We start from the raw sequence: 19,037 nt of genomic DNA on the forward strand, positions 1-19,037 counted from the left end.
TCAATGTAATTATACATGATTAAAGCATTCGTCTTGTTTTATCCTCTATACAGAATGTATTATTACACCCAAAAGCATTACGTGTTAGAAGTAAATATTTACCCACATTTTCATCACAATGGTTTGATTTGATAAATTTTATATATATTGTACAATAACCAGCCATCTGATAAACAGACATGCACAAAAATATTTTGAACATAAATTTTTCGTTGTATAAAATATACATTCAACAACTGTGGCAACGAAGATGGAATGCAGAAAGAAAAGGAAGATTAAAGCAAGATTGATCCCAGATGCGGCAGAATGGTCAGACATGAAAACTGGCGAAGTAAACTATAATTCAATTCCTTTCTGGTCATAGATATTTTCAAAAATACCTTTTCCACATTGGCAAAGCAAATGATCCGAAATGCATATACGGAGATGCAGACAAAGACAACGCTGAGCACACCATCTTTAAATGCAACAAATGGAACACTGCAAGAACATCACTTGAAACAATAGTCGGTGAAATAAACGTCGAAAATATCACAACGAAAATAATGCTATCTGAAGAAAACTGGACAGCTAACGGAAAAACTACGATTTAAAAAATGGCCAATTTAAAAAAAAAAATAAATAAATCTAAGCTAGACCTGGACGCAGGCTAACGAAGAAAAATAAAAAAATTTTAATGGAAAACCTATATAGGGAGCCTATCCTAAAGTATTTCCGATAAAGTTCCAGGGTAGAAAATATCTGGTACATTAGGGAGATTGTTAATAGTCCGTGCAAACCGAGCAAAACATGAAAACAATTATAAAGTATCACTTGATAAGCAAATCAAAAAACATAAATGTAATGCTTGTGAACTTTATAGAATAATAAAATATTGTTGCAGTTCATATATATATTGATATATATTTTATAATCTAATAAACGAATCTGCAAAATACAAATGAATTATTTTATATTTTTATTTATTATTTTGGGGTGCTGACTCTGAGCTTCAAAATTTGACAGGGCACTGTTACTTGCAGTCTCAAAAAATTTTTTACTAATAATTATATATGAGAAATAATTCCAAGGTGGTAGGTATTTGGCAGTACTCGTAACAGCTATATGGTCAGCCAAAAAGTCAATTAATTTAAATAGTAATAAAAGAATTGTTTTTGTTGTAGTACACTACTTTTCGAAACCACAATTAATTGTTACAATTGATATAATTAACAAAATTTCAATTTAGATTTGCCTCTCTCAATTTTAGCATGAAAAACAGTATTAATACTTTGAAAATAACAAAAACCATTATTATTATTGCTTTTATATGTAGCTGATAAAGCAATATTTGAAATTATTTTAGCGATTAATTTCATAGTATACAATAATAAATGTATGTAGGAAAGACAAATGTTGGTTTGCATGTTTTATATGTTACTTTTGTAATTTTAAGCATAATTTTTAAGATAATAAATTTAAAAAATTCTCCATAAACATATGAATAGCAATAACTATAAGTTTTTGCTATAATATCTGATATGCAGTCATGGAAGCAAATACCACACGTCATTACTTTAAAGCTAAATTACTCTCTGTAGGGTGCACGCAAAGTGTCAAAATCAATTTTTGACATTTCGTGTGCATGACATTTGCAAGCAAGAAGGTGCAGTGCATTTGTGTGGAGTTTGTTGTTAATGTTGGAATAGTGCGTGATTCATTTGTAAAGATAGCGAACAATTGATTAAATTATTTAAAACTGATATATGCATTTTTGAAAAGGCTCCAATGGCGGCTACACTTAAACCATATTTAACAGCCGTTCGGCATTCGCTTGCAGCTGCGATGTGTTTACAAGATTTTCCCTCACAGGTAGTGGAGCGTCACAACAAACCGGAGGTTGAAGTCTGTTCCAGCAAAGAACTGGTACTTACACCTATTATTGTATCCCGAAATGAACGTGAACGTGTACTTATCGAACCATCCATCAATTCGGTACGTGTTAGTATCTCTGTTAAACAAGCCGACGAGATTGAAAAAATTCTTTGCCATAAGTTCACACGTTTTATGATGAGACGAGCTGAATCCTTCATAATACTACGTAGAAAACCAATTGATGGCTATGATATAAGCTTCCTTATTACCAACTTTCATACAGAACAAATGTACAAACATAAATTAGTGGACTTTGTTATAAGTTTCATGGAAGAGATTGACAAGGAGATCAGTGAAATGAAATTGGCAGTGAACGCAAGGGCACGTACCTGCGCAGAAGAATTCCTTAAGCGATTTTAGACATGATCATTTCTTGCAAAAATATATTTATATTATTAGTAAACCATGTAATTATCGAATTGTTTTCAATTTCAATTTAATGGACCTATTTCGGCCCCAATAAAAAGTATTTTATTTCTTCCTAAAATAAATTTCTCTCTACTATAAAAATCGACAATGAAAAAGTAGATATTGCTGTGTTATTTTTATTCTAAAACACTGGCATTTTGGTTACAAATGAGTGAATCCATCGGTAGCAGTATATTCGATAGCAATAAAAAAATTTTAATTATTTTTTTTAAAAAAAAGGCATTCAAACCTGTTGCAAAAATATAATCACGTCAGTGTTTAAGATATTGGTTTCTCGTTTTACTCAATATCAAAATTACTCTATTTAGTCGCTAAGAATTCATTTTCACTGTTTTAAATTATATAATATCCAATGACATAATTTAAAGCTGTAGTTTATAAGCTCGTTCTAATTTAGAGCACGGCAAGTGCTTTGGTTAATGTCACTAATTAAATAAAAAAGTGACCAAAACCTGGGACTAGAGCACTGAAAGTTTGTGCAGCATTGGCTACGTGTGGATAAACACGATAAGTCATCGCTTCTAAATTGACAGGCACGAGTTCTAAGCCTGGCACTTGCAGTCCAACTGATGATGAGTACTCGGCAACACTCGAAACAGCATTGTATGGTCAACCAAACTTCAATAAATATAGCTAGAATATAGCTTCTTTGTCACCATATAAAGAAAGCGTAACTTTTTCAGCGACACTAATACTTACTTCAATATCAAATCACATAAAAAAATTGTAGCATAGTCAGTGATTGAAACATTGATTCACTCTTATTTCGAAATTAAAGCGGATACGAAATTAATCAAGTTTTAATTTGACCAATTAATCAAAACATGTGAAGCATTTTGATAGACCACTTGAATCTGATCAGTTTGTAAACAAATAAGATGGATGGTAAAAAAAGCTTTTTGTATATAATTAATTTATCTTATATGATTTATAGTGCACCTCGGTGCGAGTATAACAAATGTAAAGCAAGAGTATCGAAGCTTATTTTGACTATGACGAATGTGAAGCAGTGGTTTATCTTTTATATTAGTATGGAATATTTCACGATAATTTTTTAAAAAGTGGGATGACGCACTGCAATTGAGCACAGACAATTAGTGCTAACCCATTTTAAGAACGGTCAACCTCCGCGGAAAATTGCGGAATTTGTTAATTTGAGTCGCTCCACTGTGCAGAGCATCATTAACCGCTTTGTTCGTGAGAATACGACTCAAAATATGGGCAGAGAATTCGATTAATGGTCGAGTACCTAAAAAAATTCTTTATAATCAAAAAAAATCAGAGCAATCGGCTTGCTTATGCTAAGAAGCATGCCCACAAAAAATTAGACTTCAGGAACAGCGTCAGAGGATCGGCTTGGTCCTCTCAGCGTCGTTGCTATCTAGGTTCAGGTATCTTTCGTTATTTTGTTTGTGTTGTGTTGTTATTATCTCGTTGCTGATGAACATAATTTACGATTTTTAAATTACTTGTATTTAATATAATTATTGCTAATTAAAACTCTCACACAAAAATATGAACTTATAAAAAATATTATAATATTTTAAATTATTATAGTATTTTAAATTTTAATTCATTATAATTATTATTAATTTTTTTGTACGGAATTACAAAAACAACTACCTTGTATGAAAAATGCATTTTATAATTTCATTTTAAAAATATTCGGCAGGTTAGCGCCAATTATTTATGATTTTTATATTTATAACGCAAGAACAACAGTTATTTGTGCGTTTCAAAATAAAAAGCAGAGTTTTAAGAGTTATTTCTGCGCGAAAAAATAAAAGGCACATAAAATAATCATTTTTGAGGGATATAATATAAAGCAAATTTAATTGTTATTTTTTGAGTTTTATTTTAGTATGCTCATATATGAAAAGCATGCATAATATTAAGGATAAAAGTTGTTAGAATGATAACTATATACTTAAATATGAACTTTTTGTTGCTGCTTTTTTTCATAAACATTTTTGAAATAACTTTTATTTTAGGTTTTTGAATAAGGCTTACCAAGTAAAAATGTTAATCATTTTAGTTTTTATAGAAATATTATTTTAAACCTTATGATAATTATATTTTACGAACTGTCTGTACTTATTTTTGTAAATAATGACTACTGTAAAATAAAAATAACAAAATAGAGGCTCATATTACTTGAAAACAATTTATTGGTATTTAAAATAGAACTCTGTAAATATTTACGTTAAAATTATTTGGAACACTTATACGTTGTGTGATATGTGTGGTCTTATACCCATATCACATTACAGCCCGAATGTTATTATGACACCATGCACTATTAAACAAGTCATTTTTATATTAAAGAACATATTTATTGCCACCACTGTAAATGACAGTTGTCAAATGAAAACTAAAAAACAAATCAAGTAAATAAAGAAAATTACTTAAATTTAAAAATGCCTGAATAAACATAATTAACGTTAATAGAAATTATTAATAATCTAACAATATCAATTTACAATGATATTATAAAATAAATTGACAATGTAAATTTAAAATAAAGACAGTTGCACTGAACAACAAAAATTATCTAAAAGTTAAATAAAATTAATCAGTAGCAATTAAAAAGATGAACACAACGCATAATATCTTTTCAAAGAAATTATTACTGGAAAAATTAAACAAGTGACAGAGAGATGAATCGATTTTCGGTATTTATATACTTGGCGTCTTGGAGAGTGATGAAACCCATGAGCAAAAAGCAGATGCTTTACAGGATCTGTTAGGTGCAGTGGTGGTGAGTTTGTGACAATAAGATTAAGTGTTTATAACATTACTTTGATCCTGTTTTAGGGTGATACAAGTGGTTTAGTTGAAATGATATTCGAAAAATGGAAAGAGCTAATGCCACAGAAGGAAGAACCAGCCAAACCTGCTCCTATTGACGTTAATGAGCAATTGGCAAAGTTGTTGGAAGCACAAAAAATACAACCTGTTAACAAGGAACGTCAATATACAGAAGAAGAGCGTCGGATACGTGAACAAATATTAGCACAATTATCAGAGGTGACACTAACAAATATTTAAATTGTGAAACTATTCCATATAAAACATATGCCTTTATTCGTCGATTCAGTGACTAGTGGGAATTTATAAATGTCTGTTTTGCATTAAGCTTGGGTGTAATTTATTTATAATAACAATTAATATGAACATAAAAGACTGGTTTCTCGCTAAAGCGATTATAGGAAAGACAAAATGATATTTTACATAAACATAATTTAGTTTTGAATAATTAGTGCCTAAAAAGTTTCGGATATAATAATCCACTCTATAAGGAAATGCAATAAATTAGACACCATTTAAAGAAAATTGAGTCTTGATTATAATTTAGAGTGAACTTTCCAATTATGGTTAGAGAAACTAACTAAAAAACTTAGAGGATTATGATATGTAAAAAGAGCTCTAATAGTTGATGGATTGATTATATAGTGACTTGAAAGATTAATAACCTGCATTACAAATAGTGAAACTTCAGCAAAAATGGGGTAATTAAATGTATTTGACTCTGTATTTAATCTATATTTGGCTATGAATTCCATTGTTAACTATAATCGTGAATTGATTAAGCTTAATCAAGATATTAACAAATATAAGTCTTGACTGAAATATACCAATAATTTTATTGCATTAACTGTTGTTGTTGTAACCAAACGCCCATCTCACAGCAAGCACATAAAAGGTTGACAAGACTTTGTACAATGGAGTGAGATGAGGAAGGAAGAATGAAAGACGCAGGTGTAGGTACTGGTATAGGGGTTGTTTTTAACATGGATCCAGATGAAATATCTGCACTCGTCTATATCAGTTTTGTAACTTCAAAATATCTTGATTATATTGTTAATAAATTAAAATTTTGTTATTACTAGAGAGCACCTAGTCTAAGTTTAATAAGAATTTAGCTGTTTTTAAATTTTTCGCATATATGTAAGTTCTGTGTAATATAGTAAAGTTAGTACCTTTTAGGAAGTAGAAATATATCGGAAAACATATTCCCTATGAGTTAAATAATATAAAAAATAATAAAAAATATGTATTTATAAGAAATAGGTGTGTCATTAGTCTAGGGTGCAAGCTATAAAGGTTCTTACTCTATATTATTTATCCGTCCTTTTCCTTTACTTAAGCTACTATCTAACTACCTATTTAAAATTATGATTATAATAATTTCATTAACTATTTAAACTCAAACTAATTTTTAATTAAAAAGAAGTCAATAAAATATTAATTTGTACTTATAGACAATGTTGCTTATAAATCCCTATCAAAGCTGTTATTGAATACAATTTGGAATGTGATGACATCACGTGGCTTGCTGTTTACTGCCTTCCACTGACTAGGTCTATTAAATTATGTGATATTAAGTCAATGTCGTCACTAAAATATTAGACCTGCCGGATTCTGTATCTGATGTTTTCCTTTCACATTTAATACGAATTACAAGTGCGATGGATGTAGAAATCTTCAAGGATGTAATCGAAATTTGTTTGAGAAAACCTATGCGATGTAAAAGAAGGAAGGGATTAAAATTTCGATATTAGTTAAAAAGAGTTTTAAATGGAAAGTAATATTAACAGAAAGTTTGACCAAATATGCACCTATCCAAGAAGAAATGTGTATGCAAGACGAATATATGTTAATGTTATACCCTCTAATGACAAATGAGGAATGATTGTAAAAATTTAAAAGAACAAGTTACAAAGTAAACTTTTACATATATTTGTATTTTAAAATTTATATACAATATAATAATATTTATGTCTCATGTAGATATAATTGTATGACTTCAATGAAGACATTTTCTTAATAAAATAGAATATTAGAATCAAGAAAGTCACCAATGTTGCCAATTTTATTGTACATCAAAGTAGGATTCTATCAATTCTGGAAAATAGTTTCATCGCTTTTTATGGGTTGTAGAAAGTAAAAATCTTTTCTATTATAAAAAGTATAACCTAATGTGAAACAATTTTATGTTAAGTGCATATTTTTAAGTTGTCCTTTAATTTGCACCTGAATACTTTATTTATAATTTTCTTATTAAATTGAGTGATTTGTAAAAAATAAACTGATATAGTTTTTCAAAGTAGATAGATATTTTAGACGTTATCAGTACTATATCATGGCACCCCTGGAAAGTTATCGGGTACTCGCTGGATAATGAACTAATAGTGCGTACAGCGAGTCCGATCCCCAGGATTTGAAATTTGGGCCAATGAAAGACGTAAGGATGCCTCGGAATTGGAAATCGGATATCAGTTGACTACCATCGCAAACCAACAAAAGACAAAGCTTATCTAAACTATTTAACTATCTTTAAAATCTATCGTGAATGATTTTTGAAAGAAAATGGAAACAGTCAGCTGTTTATTGTTTACATTTGTTCCAAGTGTTAATGAATAAATTTAAATATTTTAAGAGTAATATTTTAACAAAATTTGTGAAAATTACTGATAGACTAGTAATTGTGAAGAAATGAATTATTTATAAAGGATTTTTGAATTTCTGTTTTTATAAATAAATGTATTTCATGAATAAAAACAGAACCCAAACGTTAAAATAAAAACAAAAAGTTATAAGACAATTGCAAGACAATTGTTTAGCGTACATTTCGGCCAGCATAGATTAGCATGCATTTTTTATCATATTTACGAGCCACCGAAATACTTCGTATTGCCTATATGTATTTTTAAATAAGGTATTTTTTTTAAATTCAACCGCGATTTTGCTTATATTTTTACTATATATAGTATATATTAATTTTACGTAAAATGTGTGAACACTTCACCAAATATACAATACAAATTTTCTTAGAGTTATTGCAATATTTCCCGCCACCACTGTAATTGACAGCTGTCAGACATCATAAGCAATAAAAATTAAGTAAATGAAAAGAAAAGTGCCGGAATTAAGAGTACAACACCAAAAATAGCCAAATAAGTCAGACGCCGTCAATCATTTATATAAATAAAGCAAATGATAATATTCAATATAAATCAACAAAATATATAACTTCACGTTATAAATTTTGTTGATTTATATGTAAACGTCGAATAACAGTGAATAAATTGTGAACTGTTTAAAATTTATTATAAAATTAATCATAACAATTAATAAAATTACAATATTAACATGACCGACAACCACGCTATTTTTAAAAAATGGTTATTGGAAAGATTACGCGAATGGCAGACAGATGAATCGATTTTCGGTAATTATATACTTGGCGTCTTGGAGAGTGATGAAACCCATGAGGAAAAAACAGATGCTTTACAGGATCTGTTAGGTGCAGTGGTGGTGAGTTTGTGACAATAATATTAAGTGTTTATAACATTACTTTGATCCTGTTTTAGGGTGATACAAGTGGTTTAGTTGAAATGATATTCGAAAAATGGAAAGAGCTAATGCCACAGAAGGAAGAAACAGCCAAAGCTGCTCCTATTGACGTTAATGAGCAATTGGCAAAGTTATTGGAAGCACAAAAAATACAACCTGTTAACAAGGAACGTCAATATACAGAAGAAGAGCGTCGGATACGTGAACAAATATTAGCACAATACTCAGAGGTGATACCAACAAAACATTTAAATTGTGAAACTATTCCATATAAAACATATGCCTTTATTCATCGATTCATTTTCATAAACATATGCAATTGCACATAGTGACTAATGGGAATTTATAAATGTCTGTTTTGCATTATGCTTGGGTATAGTTTATTACTCATAAAAATTAAAATAAACAAAATAGGCTACTTCATCGCCAATGTAAATATTTTGTGACCATTTTGTAAGAAAATTGACAAAATGGTTTAATGAATGTAGTTGCTTTAAATGTTATAGATAAAGGTATCTGCTATATAAGGTACAGTAGAGACACAAATTAGAACCACTTGGTTTTTTGGGTAGTTCAAATTTCTGGACTTTTTTAGTTCCTATAAAAAATAATCAACAAATTAAAACTCTACATAAAAACTTTATTTTACAGTTGAAATCAGTCTTCATTAAGCATTATTGTTTAAAATATTTAGTAGTTTGTTAGTTTTTTAGATTTAGTCACATTTTTTTGCAATGATATCGTTGCGGATAGTTAAAAGATTGGTCATCGAATCAATAGAAAACGAGTCATTCTTTTTGCATCAATTTCTCAAAATATTGACGCTTTCATTTGCTTCAGAATGCGACACATTTGGCGGGGGATTAGGAACGTTATATTCATTGTTATTTAAAGTATAATCATTGTTATTGAACTCATATTCAGATCCGTCTTGAAAAACATCTCTATTCCATTCATCGTTTTGCTCTGCACAGATCGAAATACTTGAGTCCAATTTTGCTAGAAGAACCAAATTTGTTTGGATTGCTTTAGTGTAGTCCTCATTTTCCCTAATTAAACGTACAAGTGGCATTTTATCATCGCTGTCGTAATGATCAGAGTCCGAATACAATACCTTGGACCCAGAGTTTTTCACTACTTTGTGAGGCAGCTTATCCCAAGCCTGTTTTAGAAGAGTTATTGCATTTCGGATGGAATGATGTTTTTAAAAATTATTCACTTCACCACCTTCAGCAATTATTTCGGCGAGAAACTTATTTCCATAATTGAGTTTTGTCAACCTTATAGGATTTTCGGTCATTGGTTACACAGCTGTTGTTACATTTGTTGAGAAGAAATATGCAACAATATCTCCATCGTCGCTTTTTCAGTTTTTCTATCGGAGCATGAACAGAACAGTTGTCAATAAGTAGAAGAGCGTTCGGAGTCAATTTATTTTCTACTAAAATTCGGGAAACCTGTTAAACAAGAAATATATTTTTAAATGATAAATTCAAAAACAGAAATTCTTTCTGTTTACGTCTTTAATAAATATCTTATGAAACCACTCATTTACACCACGCACTCACTCACAGATCTTTTTGCGCTGACTTAAAAACAATTTAAACAGATATTTTTCCATCGAAGGATTTTCAGCGCCAAGCAAAGATTTTTTGCTTCCTTTTCCATAAGTATCAGAAGCAGCAAAAGTATGGAATTAATGTAAGTGATAGCAGATTTTGTCACATTGTACTTTAAAGCGAAATAATTCGCTTGGACGCCCTTATAAAGCTTTTCTAATATCTCTGCTTTAGTTTCCACAAAGAGTGTTCATTTAAAGGCATCATTTAACTTTAAATAAACTTTTAAGTAGTTGTAAGTGGGGTACATGACCTGTTCGTTATACAGTATAGATGCCGTTTTAATTCAATCGACTTGAATGGTGAATGACTCTCAGTTATAACCGTTATCCTTACAAATACTGAAACCCCAACGAGTATGGTCAGCTCCGTTTGGTTGGTTCGATTAAAACATAGTTTCGGTTAGTTCTGAATTTTGAATCCTAGTTGCTTTCATTACTTTATATTCAATAAATTATAACTACGTCTCAAGCTACTTCAAAATTGTTGTACCTGGAGTACAACAACAACAACTGATAGTAATAGTGTTGTCATTTGAAATTTTTTTTAGTTCTTGTTAAAACCAAAGTACTCATCACTAAAATTTAAAATTTTAAAACATTTTGTGGCTATATTTCATAAAACTTTTTGTTTCCGTTTTACTGTTTTCTAGTAATCTACATTAAGGTATATATTTTTATCATTTAAATTTCTACCCAAAACATAGGTCCATAACAAATGATTTCCATTGAATTTCATTTAAAGAATAATGGTTCAATTTTTCTAGTCAACGTATTGCCGGCGTATTTCAAGTCTAGAGAGTTTGGTGTTAGATAAGCCATAGTATATTTCCGGGTATTAATTTTCGATATATTTTCTTACTAACGTTGTTGTCAAAGTTAAAGTTAATTCGTTGTTTGTCATTAGGAATCTTAGTGGTCTGCTTAGGGTTACACACTATTCATAAGATGCGATAAAGACTGCGGTTGATAAAGCCTCTCAAACATTGCCCGCTGCTGGCGATTTTATTGCAGGTGTCACTATCATATAAAAGTGCGATTTTAACATTGGTATTAAACGATTAGATGTCGCATAATGACCATAATGTATATTATTTTATAAATATAGTCGTAGGTGCCTGCAAAAACTTCGTAATAGAGAGGTCTTCGTTATAGAGAGAGAGGTCTTCGTTATAGAGAGGTCTTGGTAATAGAGAGGTCTTCGTTATAGAGAGCTCTTCGTTACAGAGAGGTCTTCGTACTAGAGAGGTCTTCGTTATGGAGAGGTCATCGTTATAGTGAGGTCTTCGTAATAGAGAGGTCTTCGTTATAGAGAGGTCTTCGTTATAGATAGGTCTTCGTTATAGAAAGGTCTTCGTTATAGAGAGGTATTGGTAATAGAGAGGTCTTCGTTATAGAGAGGTCTTCGTTATAGAGAGGTCTTGGTAATAGAGAGGTCTTCGTTATAGAGAGGTCACCGTTATAAAGAGGTCTTCGTAATAGAGAGGTCATCGTTATATAGAGATCTTCGTTATAGAGAGGTCTTCGTTATAGAGAGGTCTTGGTAATAGAGAGGTCTTCGTTATAGAGAGCTCTTCGTTATAGAGAGGTCTTCGTTATAGAGAGGTCTTCGTTATAGAGAGGTCATCGTTATAAAGAGGTCTTCATTATAGAGAGGTCTTCGTTATAGAGAGGTCATCGTTATAGAAAGGTCTTCATTATAGAGACGTTAAACAAATTTTCTGTTGTTGGGATTTTTTTTTGTGTTTTACTGGGCATTGTGTACGTATTTACTTTAAAAATATATATAATTCATGCTTATTAATATAAACATACAAAATATTAAAAGCATTAATCATATATTGGTTTGTATTTAGAAAAAATATTTTTATTAATTACTATTTAATTTATTATTATATAGAACTTAAAGTTCTATTATTTATTATTTTATTTAACTCGAAAATAGTCTATTATTTTTGCTTTAAATCTTTTTCTTGTCATTAAAGTATTTCAACGAGTTAATAGACTCAAAAATTTCTAAACCTCTCTAAAAATTCTCTACCATTCGTATTAAAAGGGAGAGCACACACATGTGTTTGGTGATTACTCTTTCATTTAAATTTTTTTTACTTTCAGCAAATTCACATGATGTTCTTTCTCACTTTCATCATTCTACTCGCGAGCCAAACAGTCCCCATTCTTATTATAAACTGAATAACATGTCCACGAGCTCATATCGAGTATGATACGTGTTAGTTGAATGTTAACTTGTGTTTGAATAAATTCGTTATAGATTTATGGTTATTTTGTATGCAAAAATTTGCTTAGATACCTGAATAAACTTTGTTATAGAAAGGAATTTGTTACAGAGAGGTTCGTCAAAGAGTGGTTTGACTGTAATATTATAGATGTGTACTATTTATTCTTAACAAATTTGCTAGGCACTAAATTCGTATCACTTAAAATAATAATTTTGTATGAACCATTTAAAAATTTAATTTTTTAACTTTAATCAGTTATTGTAAGAGTTCCAGATATCTAGGAAAACACGGGTTGATGATTTGCTTAGCAGTCTCAAAATAACCTAACACAAATGAAAAATCAAAATAAAAAAAAAGACGCACTGTGTTATTGGGCTGACAGAATCTGCTTACATCTCAATTTTATTTAAAGATTTGTGATTCTGTATTACGCTGTGAGGACCCTTACTGCCTCTGCAGCCAGGTCAAGGGCTACTTGGCCCATCTATTCCAAATATAGAACCTCTGACTTTATTCGTAGAAACAAATCTGAGGTGTCCAGGCTAATATCTGTGTTTACGGGATACTGGCCCACAGGAAGACATGGAGCTAGACTCGGCCTTCCCTGTGGTACCTCTTGCAGTGCGTGTCTACCAGCTCTTGAAGATATGACACCAGAACACCTGATGTGTTTTTGTCCAGATCTGGCCAGAACTACGTTTAAGCTTCTGGGGGCCCCCTTCTTCAACTCACATAGCGATATCTCCAGCATTAGCGTTAGCCAGATTCTTACCTTTGTTAATGCCTCTGGCTGGTTCTAGGTTGACCCTCTATCTACTAACCACTATTACGAGGTTTTTTGTGGATTCAAAACGGCTTTCTTTTTTAGCTAATTGGATTCGTCCTCCCTCCACCACAACTAATAAACTAACTATTACGCTGTGAGACACCACAAAGCTTTTATCTTCGTACTCTAGTTTGTTTTCATCGTTGTTGTGACTAAATGCTAAGTGGAATCTAGTAATTTAAAAAGACAAATAGATCTAGGACATATGCCTGGTTGTTTCAGAAACCTTCGTAAATTTTTAACTATTGTAAAATTTTTTATAATACAATTTTATTAAAGTTTTCAGTATATTACAATCCATATATTTGTAATCTTTAGTAAGACTAAGCTTAAGTGTTGTTTTCTATGATATCAATTATTTAATTAATTCAAAAACTCCTCAACTTTTTCTAGTAATCTCAAATTAATTCAAGAACAAAATATGTTAGAAAACAGCACAAATGACTAAAATAAAGGAATAAAATAAATCCAGTTAGGTAGTTATAAATTTGTTAAATGGTTTGTATTTTTAAGATAAGCAATAATGGCCTCATATCAGGACAAATTTTATCACTATCAGCAACGTTCAGAAGCAGTATAAGGGACAAGACAACAGACGAAAGCTGTTTCTTCTGTAGCAGTCAGATTTCAGGTTTTTATAATTATAGATCGACTCCCATTTATTGTATCTAATGTGCTCGAGGTTTGTCTATACATTTTTTGTTCTGAAGCATTACTACTATTTATGGTTGGTCGTTGTTTGTACGTTTTATTAACATCAGCAGTTCCTAAGCTTCGATTTTCCGGGCACACTTATTTAACAACGGGTTTCGGGTTTTAGTAAGAACGGCTTTGAGGAACAACTTTTTTCAATACACTGTATGTAGACCTATGACTTAGGTTTTTAGATGTCGGACTTCAAAGTTGGAATTCGGTTTTGTCTGGTTGATGATTTTTGAGTTTTGAATTTTAAATCATTTTTTCTTTCATACGTCACTGACAATTGCAGTTAAAGCCCATTTGGTTCTGAAAACCAAATGGTGTTTTGGTAATTTGAGATTGTTATTATAATTTGAAAAGACCTACTAGTTTTGTCCCTGTTACAAGAGCCACTACTTGGACGTCTGAAAACATAAGTGGTCCCGTTATGTGAACACGATAAATCATGAAAATATTGAGGTTAAATTATTAATTTTTCTTTTTAAAAACCAGTTCCATGTTTTTTTTAGTTCTCCATTTTTGTCAACAAAAAACTGTTGCAAAGATCGGGGTAAATAAATAAAAATCTTACGCTGGCATTTCAGGGATATATGATGAATACATGAAAACTTCCTAGATATGGTCTCTAAATATATGACGGGCAGCAAAAGATGTGTGTGTCCTCGTATTATGTGTTTAATATAAAATTTGTCTTTATATCAAGTAAGTTATTTTTTTTCTTTTAATTTATTACTTCAACTGCACTAATTGCTGACAGATTCGAATCAGTCGCTTAGCTTACTTATCATTTTAAAGTAACCTCCGTTTTAGAGATTCATCATTTTTAACTCATTTTCTACAATATACAATTTTGTTGGTGTGTTACGAATAATCAAAACCTTTAGTATATTATAATTTTATGATTTTTCTTATAAATTCAATTTCATTAATTAATGTCATGTCCATGATATGATAATTTTATTATTAATATATAGTGTATATGGTACCGAGATGTTAATGAATTGCGAGTGCTTTTGTCAGTCCTACTTCCTCTATAAATGATATTGTTTTTTCCATTTTACTGATTCTTACTTCATTATTAATCCAAATGTTTTTTCAATTTATTCGCAAATTATTTTCTTTACCTTTCTGCAGACTTGCAGACCACATTTAATACAGTTTCCTATACAGTTTTCGAATATAAGGAATATTTTAGGCTTTGACTATGGAAACTAATGTTCGCTAACCCAAAATTATGATTTCACAAAAGAAAGCAACTAACAAATCAATACAGAGTATCAAGAAATAAATAATTTTGAATTAAAAAGAAAGATAAAGATAATTACAAGTACCGAAAGTTATATCTCTTTGTTTATTATATTCATTTGATGTAACGACTTTCACAAATAGGCTAACCAATAAATCGTTCTTTATGTTAGACAACTACCGTATTGAGACGATAATTGAACCTACAATGTCCTGTTATAAGTTTAGTTATAATTCTTAAGTTTTTCGTTAAGTTCAAATACTTCTTATAGCAATTTAGGTTGTAGCTACCTATAAGTAATATAAAGTGTATAAACCTAATAAGTTATTCCAGTATAATCATCTTTAAATTTATCTTTTTATTTTTTAATACATAAGGACAAGCTGTCTTTTAATAGGTCATAAAATATTTCAGCCTGCTGGAGGTTTTTTGTCGAGTTTAATTGTATTTTTATTTTTAATCCCAACATGCCACGAAATCCATCAAATTCATTTCTGATTGTTTTGGTCAACTATGTTTAGGTTTCTAGACACAATTGAACAATATCTTAACCTGCTAATATACAGTCGTGCGGATTTCAACTGGTTCCTATCGCATGTCTCATATTTATCATCTTTATGTAGAATTAAAATGCTTCTTATATTGAAATGTAATCAAAAATTATCTACACAATATTTACCGTCCCGTCACATAAATACACATCCCAATAGCAACATGATTCGTAGTTCTTCCACAATGTATCCGACGATACCTTTTTTGTATAATAATGTTAATGTAACGTTCATTGTAATGGAGCAAACACCAGTGAGGTCGAATTTAAACGTAGACTTGTAGCTCTCCCCACAGATAAAGTATATATAAAGATAAAGTAACACAATTGAACTTCAACACACTTCTTAGCAGGACTGATATGTTTAGGGAAGAACGGAAAAACAAAGGTAGCAAGAACAGTCCTTGGCTAACTGAGACCAGGGTAAATGAAGCTCTACTATCCATGTAGCCTATCTGTTCTCATGTATCAATGTGGACACTAATTTTGGCCCTATTGACTTTGGCTCCGACCCATTGAAATAGCACAATTTTTCTACTCTGCGCATGGCTAGTTTCAAATAAATCCCACCCAGTCCTTATCTACATGTTATGTCAAACAATTTCTCGTCTTCGCATTTATCCCTTCCTATCCATATCCTAATTATAGCATTCGCGATTTCTGTTTCCTTTCATGTCTACTGCAATATATGTTAGATCTCCTCAGGCCACAACAACAACAGAACATCGAAGCACCAATCTATATATATTTGTCTATTTGCTTGACAACTCTGATTACTATATTTTTAAATAATTTGTTTTCTTGAATCTAGACTGCAGTTAGTGATGAAGATTATGCTGATGAGCCTGAGGAAACTGCTGAGAAAACCACTGCCAATAGTTTAACCGGAATTGAACGCAACACTAACGTTCACGATGTCATACAGTTGCAGAAAGAGCGTAGGGAGCAAGCGCGACTTGATAGTGCAGCCAAAAAACAAAAGGACCGAGAAGACCGTGAAAAACAGAAACAACAACGCGAGGAGAAGAAGGAGAAACGCAAAACAGTTAAAGGGGAACGTCGTCGGTAGCTCCGTCGCTGAACTCTTTAAAAACTTGCAATTAAAACATGTCATTTCAAAACTGTTTATTTTCTAAAAGTTGTCTTCGTTTAATAACAAATAATATATTTTTAAGTGTATTGACAATTACCGAAAAACCATGTATAAAATTTGTTTTAAAACAGAAACTATGTAAATTTTATGTATTCTTCACAAACGAGTATGTAATCTAAAAGGGTTAAATTAAATTAATCAAAATACAAGTAAGGCGATTAAGAAATCGTCGAACATCCATGTGGGTCATATACTCGCATATCTATAAACAGCGTTACAACACGAATATATTAAGTGATGTCTGTCTGTTTGTCTCTCTGTTTATTGCTAAACTATTTAGTCTCAGTTTTTGATATAATCGTATTAATTGTATTTCATAGGGACTTTTAGTGCATCCAAGCAAATTGGATGACTGCATCGTGTTCATATAAAATATTAGCGATAATGAGATATCTCATCTTTCAAAAAAAAAAAAAAAAACAGTTGTGTGAAGGATATTGAATCTTCGGCAAAGCCAAAGCTTATTTCATCCTTTCCATGGTATATACAATATTTTAAACTATTAAAAATTTTATATTTGGTTTAAAAATATATTTATTCGTAGAATTACATATTTTTATTTTATTTTGAATATTAAAATTTTATTACTGATTATATCCGTATAATTTTTAAAACCTTAATTTGTTATTACCAAGTTTTGTCATACGTATGATGCGGTTAAATGCTTATATCACTATTAACAATAAAATATAAAATATGAATTTTAAAAATGTATACTAAAAATGTGTAATAACAATTTGAGTGTCTTGAATTTATTATTATTTTTATTTAATGTAAAAGCAATAAAAAAAATTAGAAATACAATATAATAAATTAAATTGTAGAAAAGATTTATAAATGTGTGATTTTAATGTAGATTAAAGATTCAATATTTTCAGTCTTCAAAGAATTTGGGGAGACACAACATTTATTTTTTAATTTCAGTCAATAAATTTAATTTGTTTTTACTTAAAGATAATGGTTTATTAGCATTTCAGTCAATAAGAATTCTATTGGTTGGAAAATATTTTATTTTTAATACTTCATAGTTTCATTATTTGAAGACAAAATTCCAACAAATATCAACTATCTCCAATAGGACTTACGAAAAGTTCCTTGTGGTTAGCTGTTTACAAAGAAAAATAATAATATAACAAAGAATATATAATAATATAATAATTTTAACTTAATAACTTAGATTTTAATTACTTTTCATATTTTCATTTTTAAAGTCGATAGATCCACTTTCTAAAATAATTCTCACTAATTATCTCCTCAATACTGCCAATGACCTTTCCTCTTAACTATTTTTTTTCTTTTTGGAAACAAGCAGACGCCATATATCGCTGGATCTGAGAAATATAGTGCTGGACGAATTTTTTGAGTTCCTGAAGACATTATAATTTTGTTTGTTTTTTAGCAGTGTCAGATATCGCGTTTTCTGATGCTGACAGTATCGACACTGTTTCCTTTTGCAAAATTATGATAAGCAGGTGGCAGTTTAGTATTTAGCACTTACAGTATGGCCAGTCTTAACCTTTTTTCTAGTGACGTAAATTGACATCGTTACTTTTGTTGCCGGATTTTAACGTGTTGATTAGCACTTTCTGGGCTCCATACTATCGTCTGTTGCCATGTTTCAGGGTTCTACTTGTAGTATCAAGCTTTATCAACTATTTATGGTGCTGGTCTTTCCATTTTTAAAATTTTGAAGATGAAATTGAGCTAAATTTTTTTAAGGTTCAGTTAAAATTCAGGAATCTAATCCTGTTGATTTGTTCGTATGTCCAAGATTTAAACCTTGTTCAATAGCAGTCATTTCTTAGGTCAATCTCGGAACTTCATAAATTTTAAAAGTCACGAGAGTGACGCTTACATTATTAGTCGATGATCTTGGGCAATTCGACACATTCTCAAACGATGATACGTTTTTTTAGAACAATTGAAAAACGCATATATGTATGCAGTTAATGAAACCTAAATCGATAGCTAAACAAAATGTGCTACGGACATTCAAAACTATTAT

The 19,037-nt window shown here is 30.5% G+C and overlaps 2 protein-coding genes across 2 annotated transcripts; both read left to right on the forward strand.

Moving 5' to 3' along the window:
- Nucleotides 1-1,609: 1,609 nt before the first annotated feature.
- On the forward strand, nt 1,610-2,372 carry LOC119688123 (actin-related protein 2/3 complex subunit 4-like). Its single transcript, XM_038102776.1, has 2 exons — nt 1,610-1,702; nt 1,762-2,372. Exons 1-2 carry the CDS (start codon nt 1,625-1,627, stop codon nt 2,272-2,274), a joined length of 591 nt encoding a protein of 196 aa, XP_037958704.1. The 5' UTR covers nt 1,610-1,624; the 3' UTR covers nt 2,275-2,372.
- Nucleotides 2,373-8,249: 5,877 nt separating this feature from the next.
- On the forward strand, nt 8,250-17,578 carry LOC119687987 (coiled-coil domain-containing protein 43-like). Its single transcript, XM_038102570.1, has 3 exons — nt 8,250-8,661; nt 8,718-8,930; nt 16,691-17,578. Exons 1-3 carry the CDS (start codon nt 8,497-8,499, stop codon nt 16,946-16,948), a joined length of 636 nt encoding a protein of 211 aa, XP_037958498.1. The 5' UTR covers nt 8,250-8,496; the 3' UTR covers nt 16,949-17,578.
- The last annotated feature ends 1,459 nt before the right edge of the window (nt 17,579-19,037 follow it).

The sequence above is a fragment of the Teleopsis dalmanni genome, chromosome X (assembly GCF_002237135.1).
Source record: "Teleopsis dalmanni isolate 2A chromosome X, ASM223713v2, whole genome shotgun sequence".
Taxonomy (NCBI): Eukaryota; Metazoa; Arthropoda; class Insecta; order Diptera; family Diopsidae; genus Teleopsis; species Teleopsis dalmanni.

Bases quoted from the DNA above. Each gene is read 5' to 3' on its own strand.
- LOC119688123 (XM_038102776.1), top strand. From the start codon at position 1,625: ATGACATTTGCAAGCAAGAAGGTGCAGTGCATTTGTGTGGAGTTTGTT. The intron at 1,703-1,761 runs GTAAAGATAGCG...ATTTTTGAAAAG, and splicing joins GAATAGTGCGTGATTCATTT to GCTCCAATGGCGGCTACACT.
- LOC119687987 (XM_038102570.1), top strand. From the start codon at position 8,497: ATGACCGACAACCACGCTATTTTTAAAAAATGGTTATTGGAAAGATTA. The intron at 8,662-8,717 runs GTGAGTTTGTGA...ATCCTGTTTTAG, and splicing joins ATCTGTTAGGTGCAGTGGTG to GGTGATACAAGTGGTTTAGT. The intron at 8,931-16,690 runs GTGATACCAACA...TCTTGAATCTAG, and splicing joins TATTAGCACAATACTCAGAG to ACTGCAGTTAGTGATGAAGA.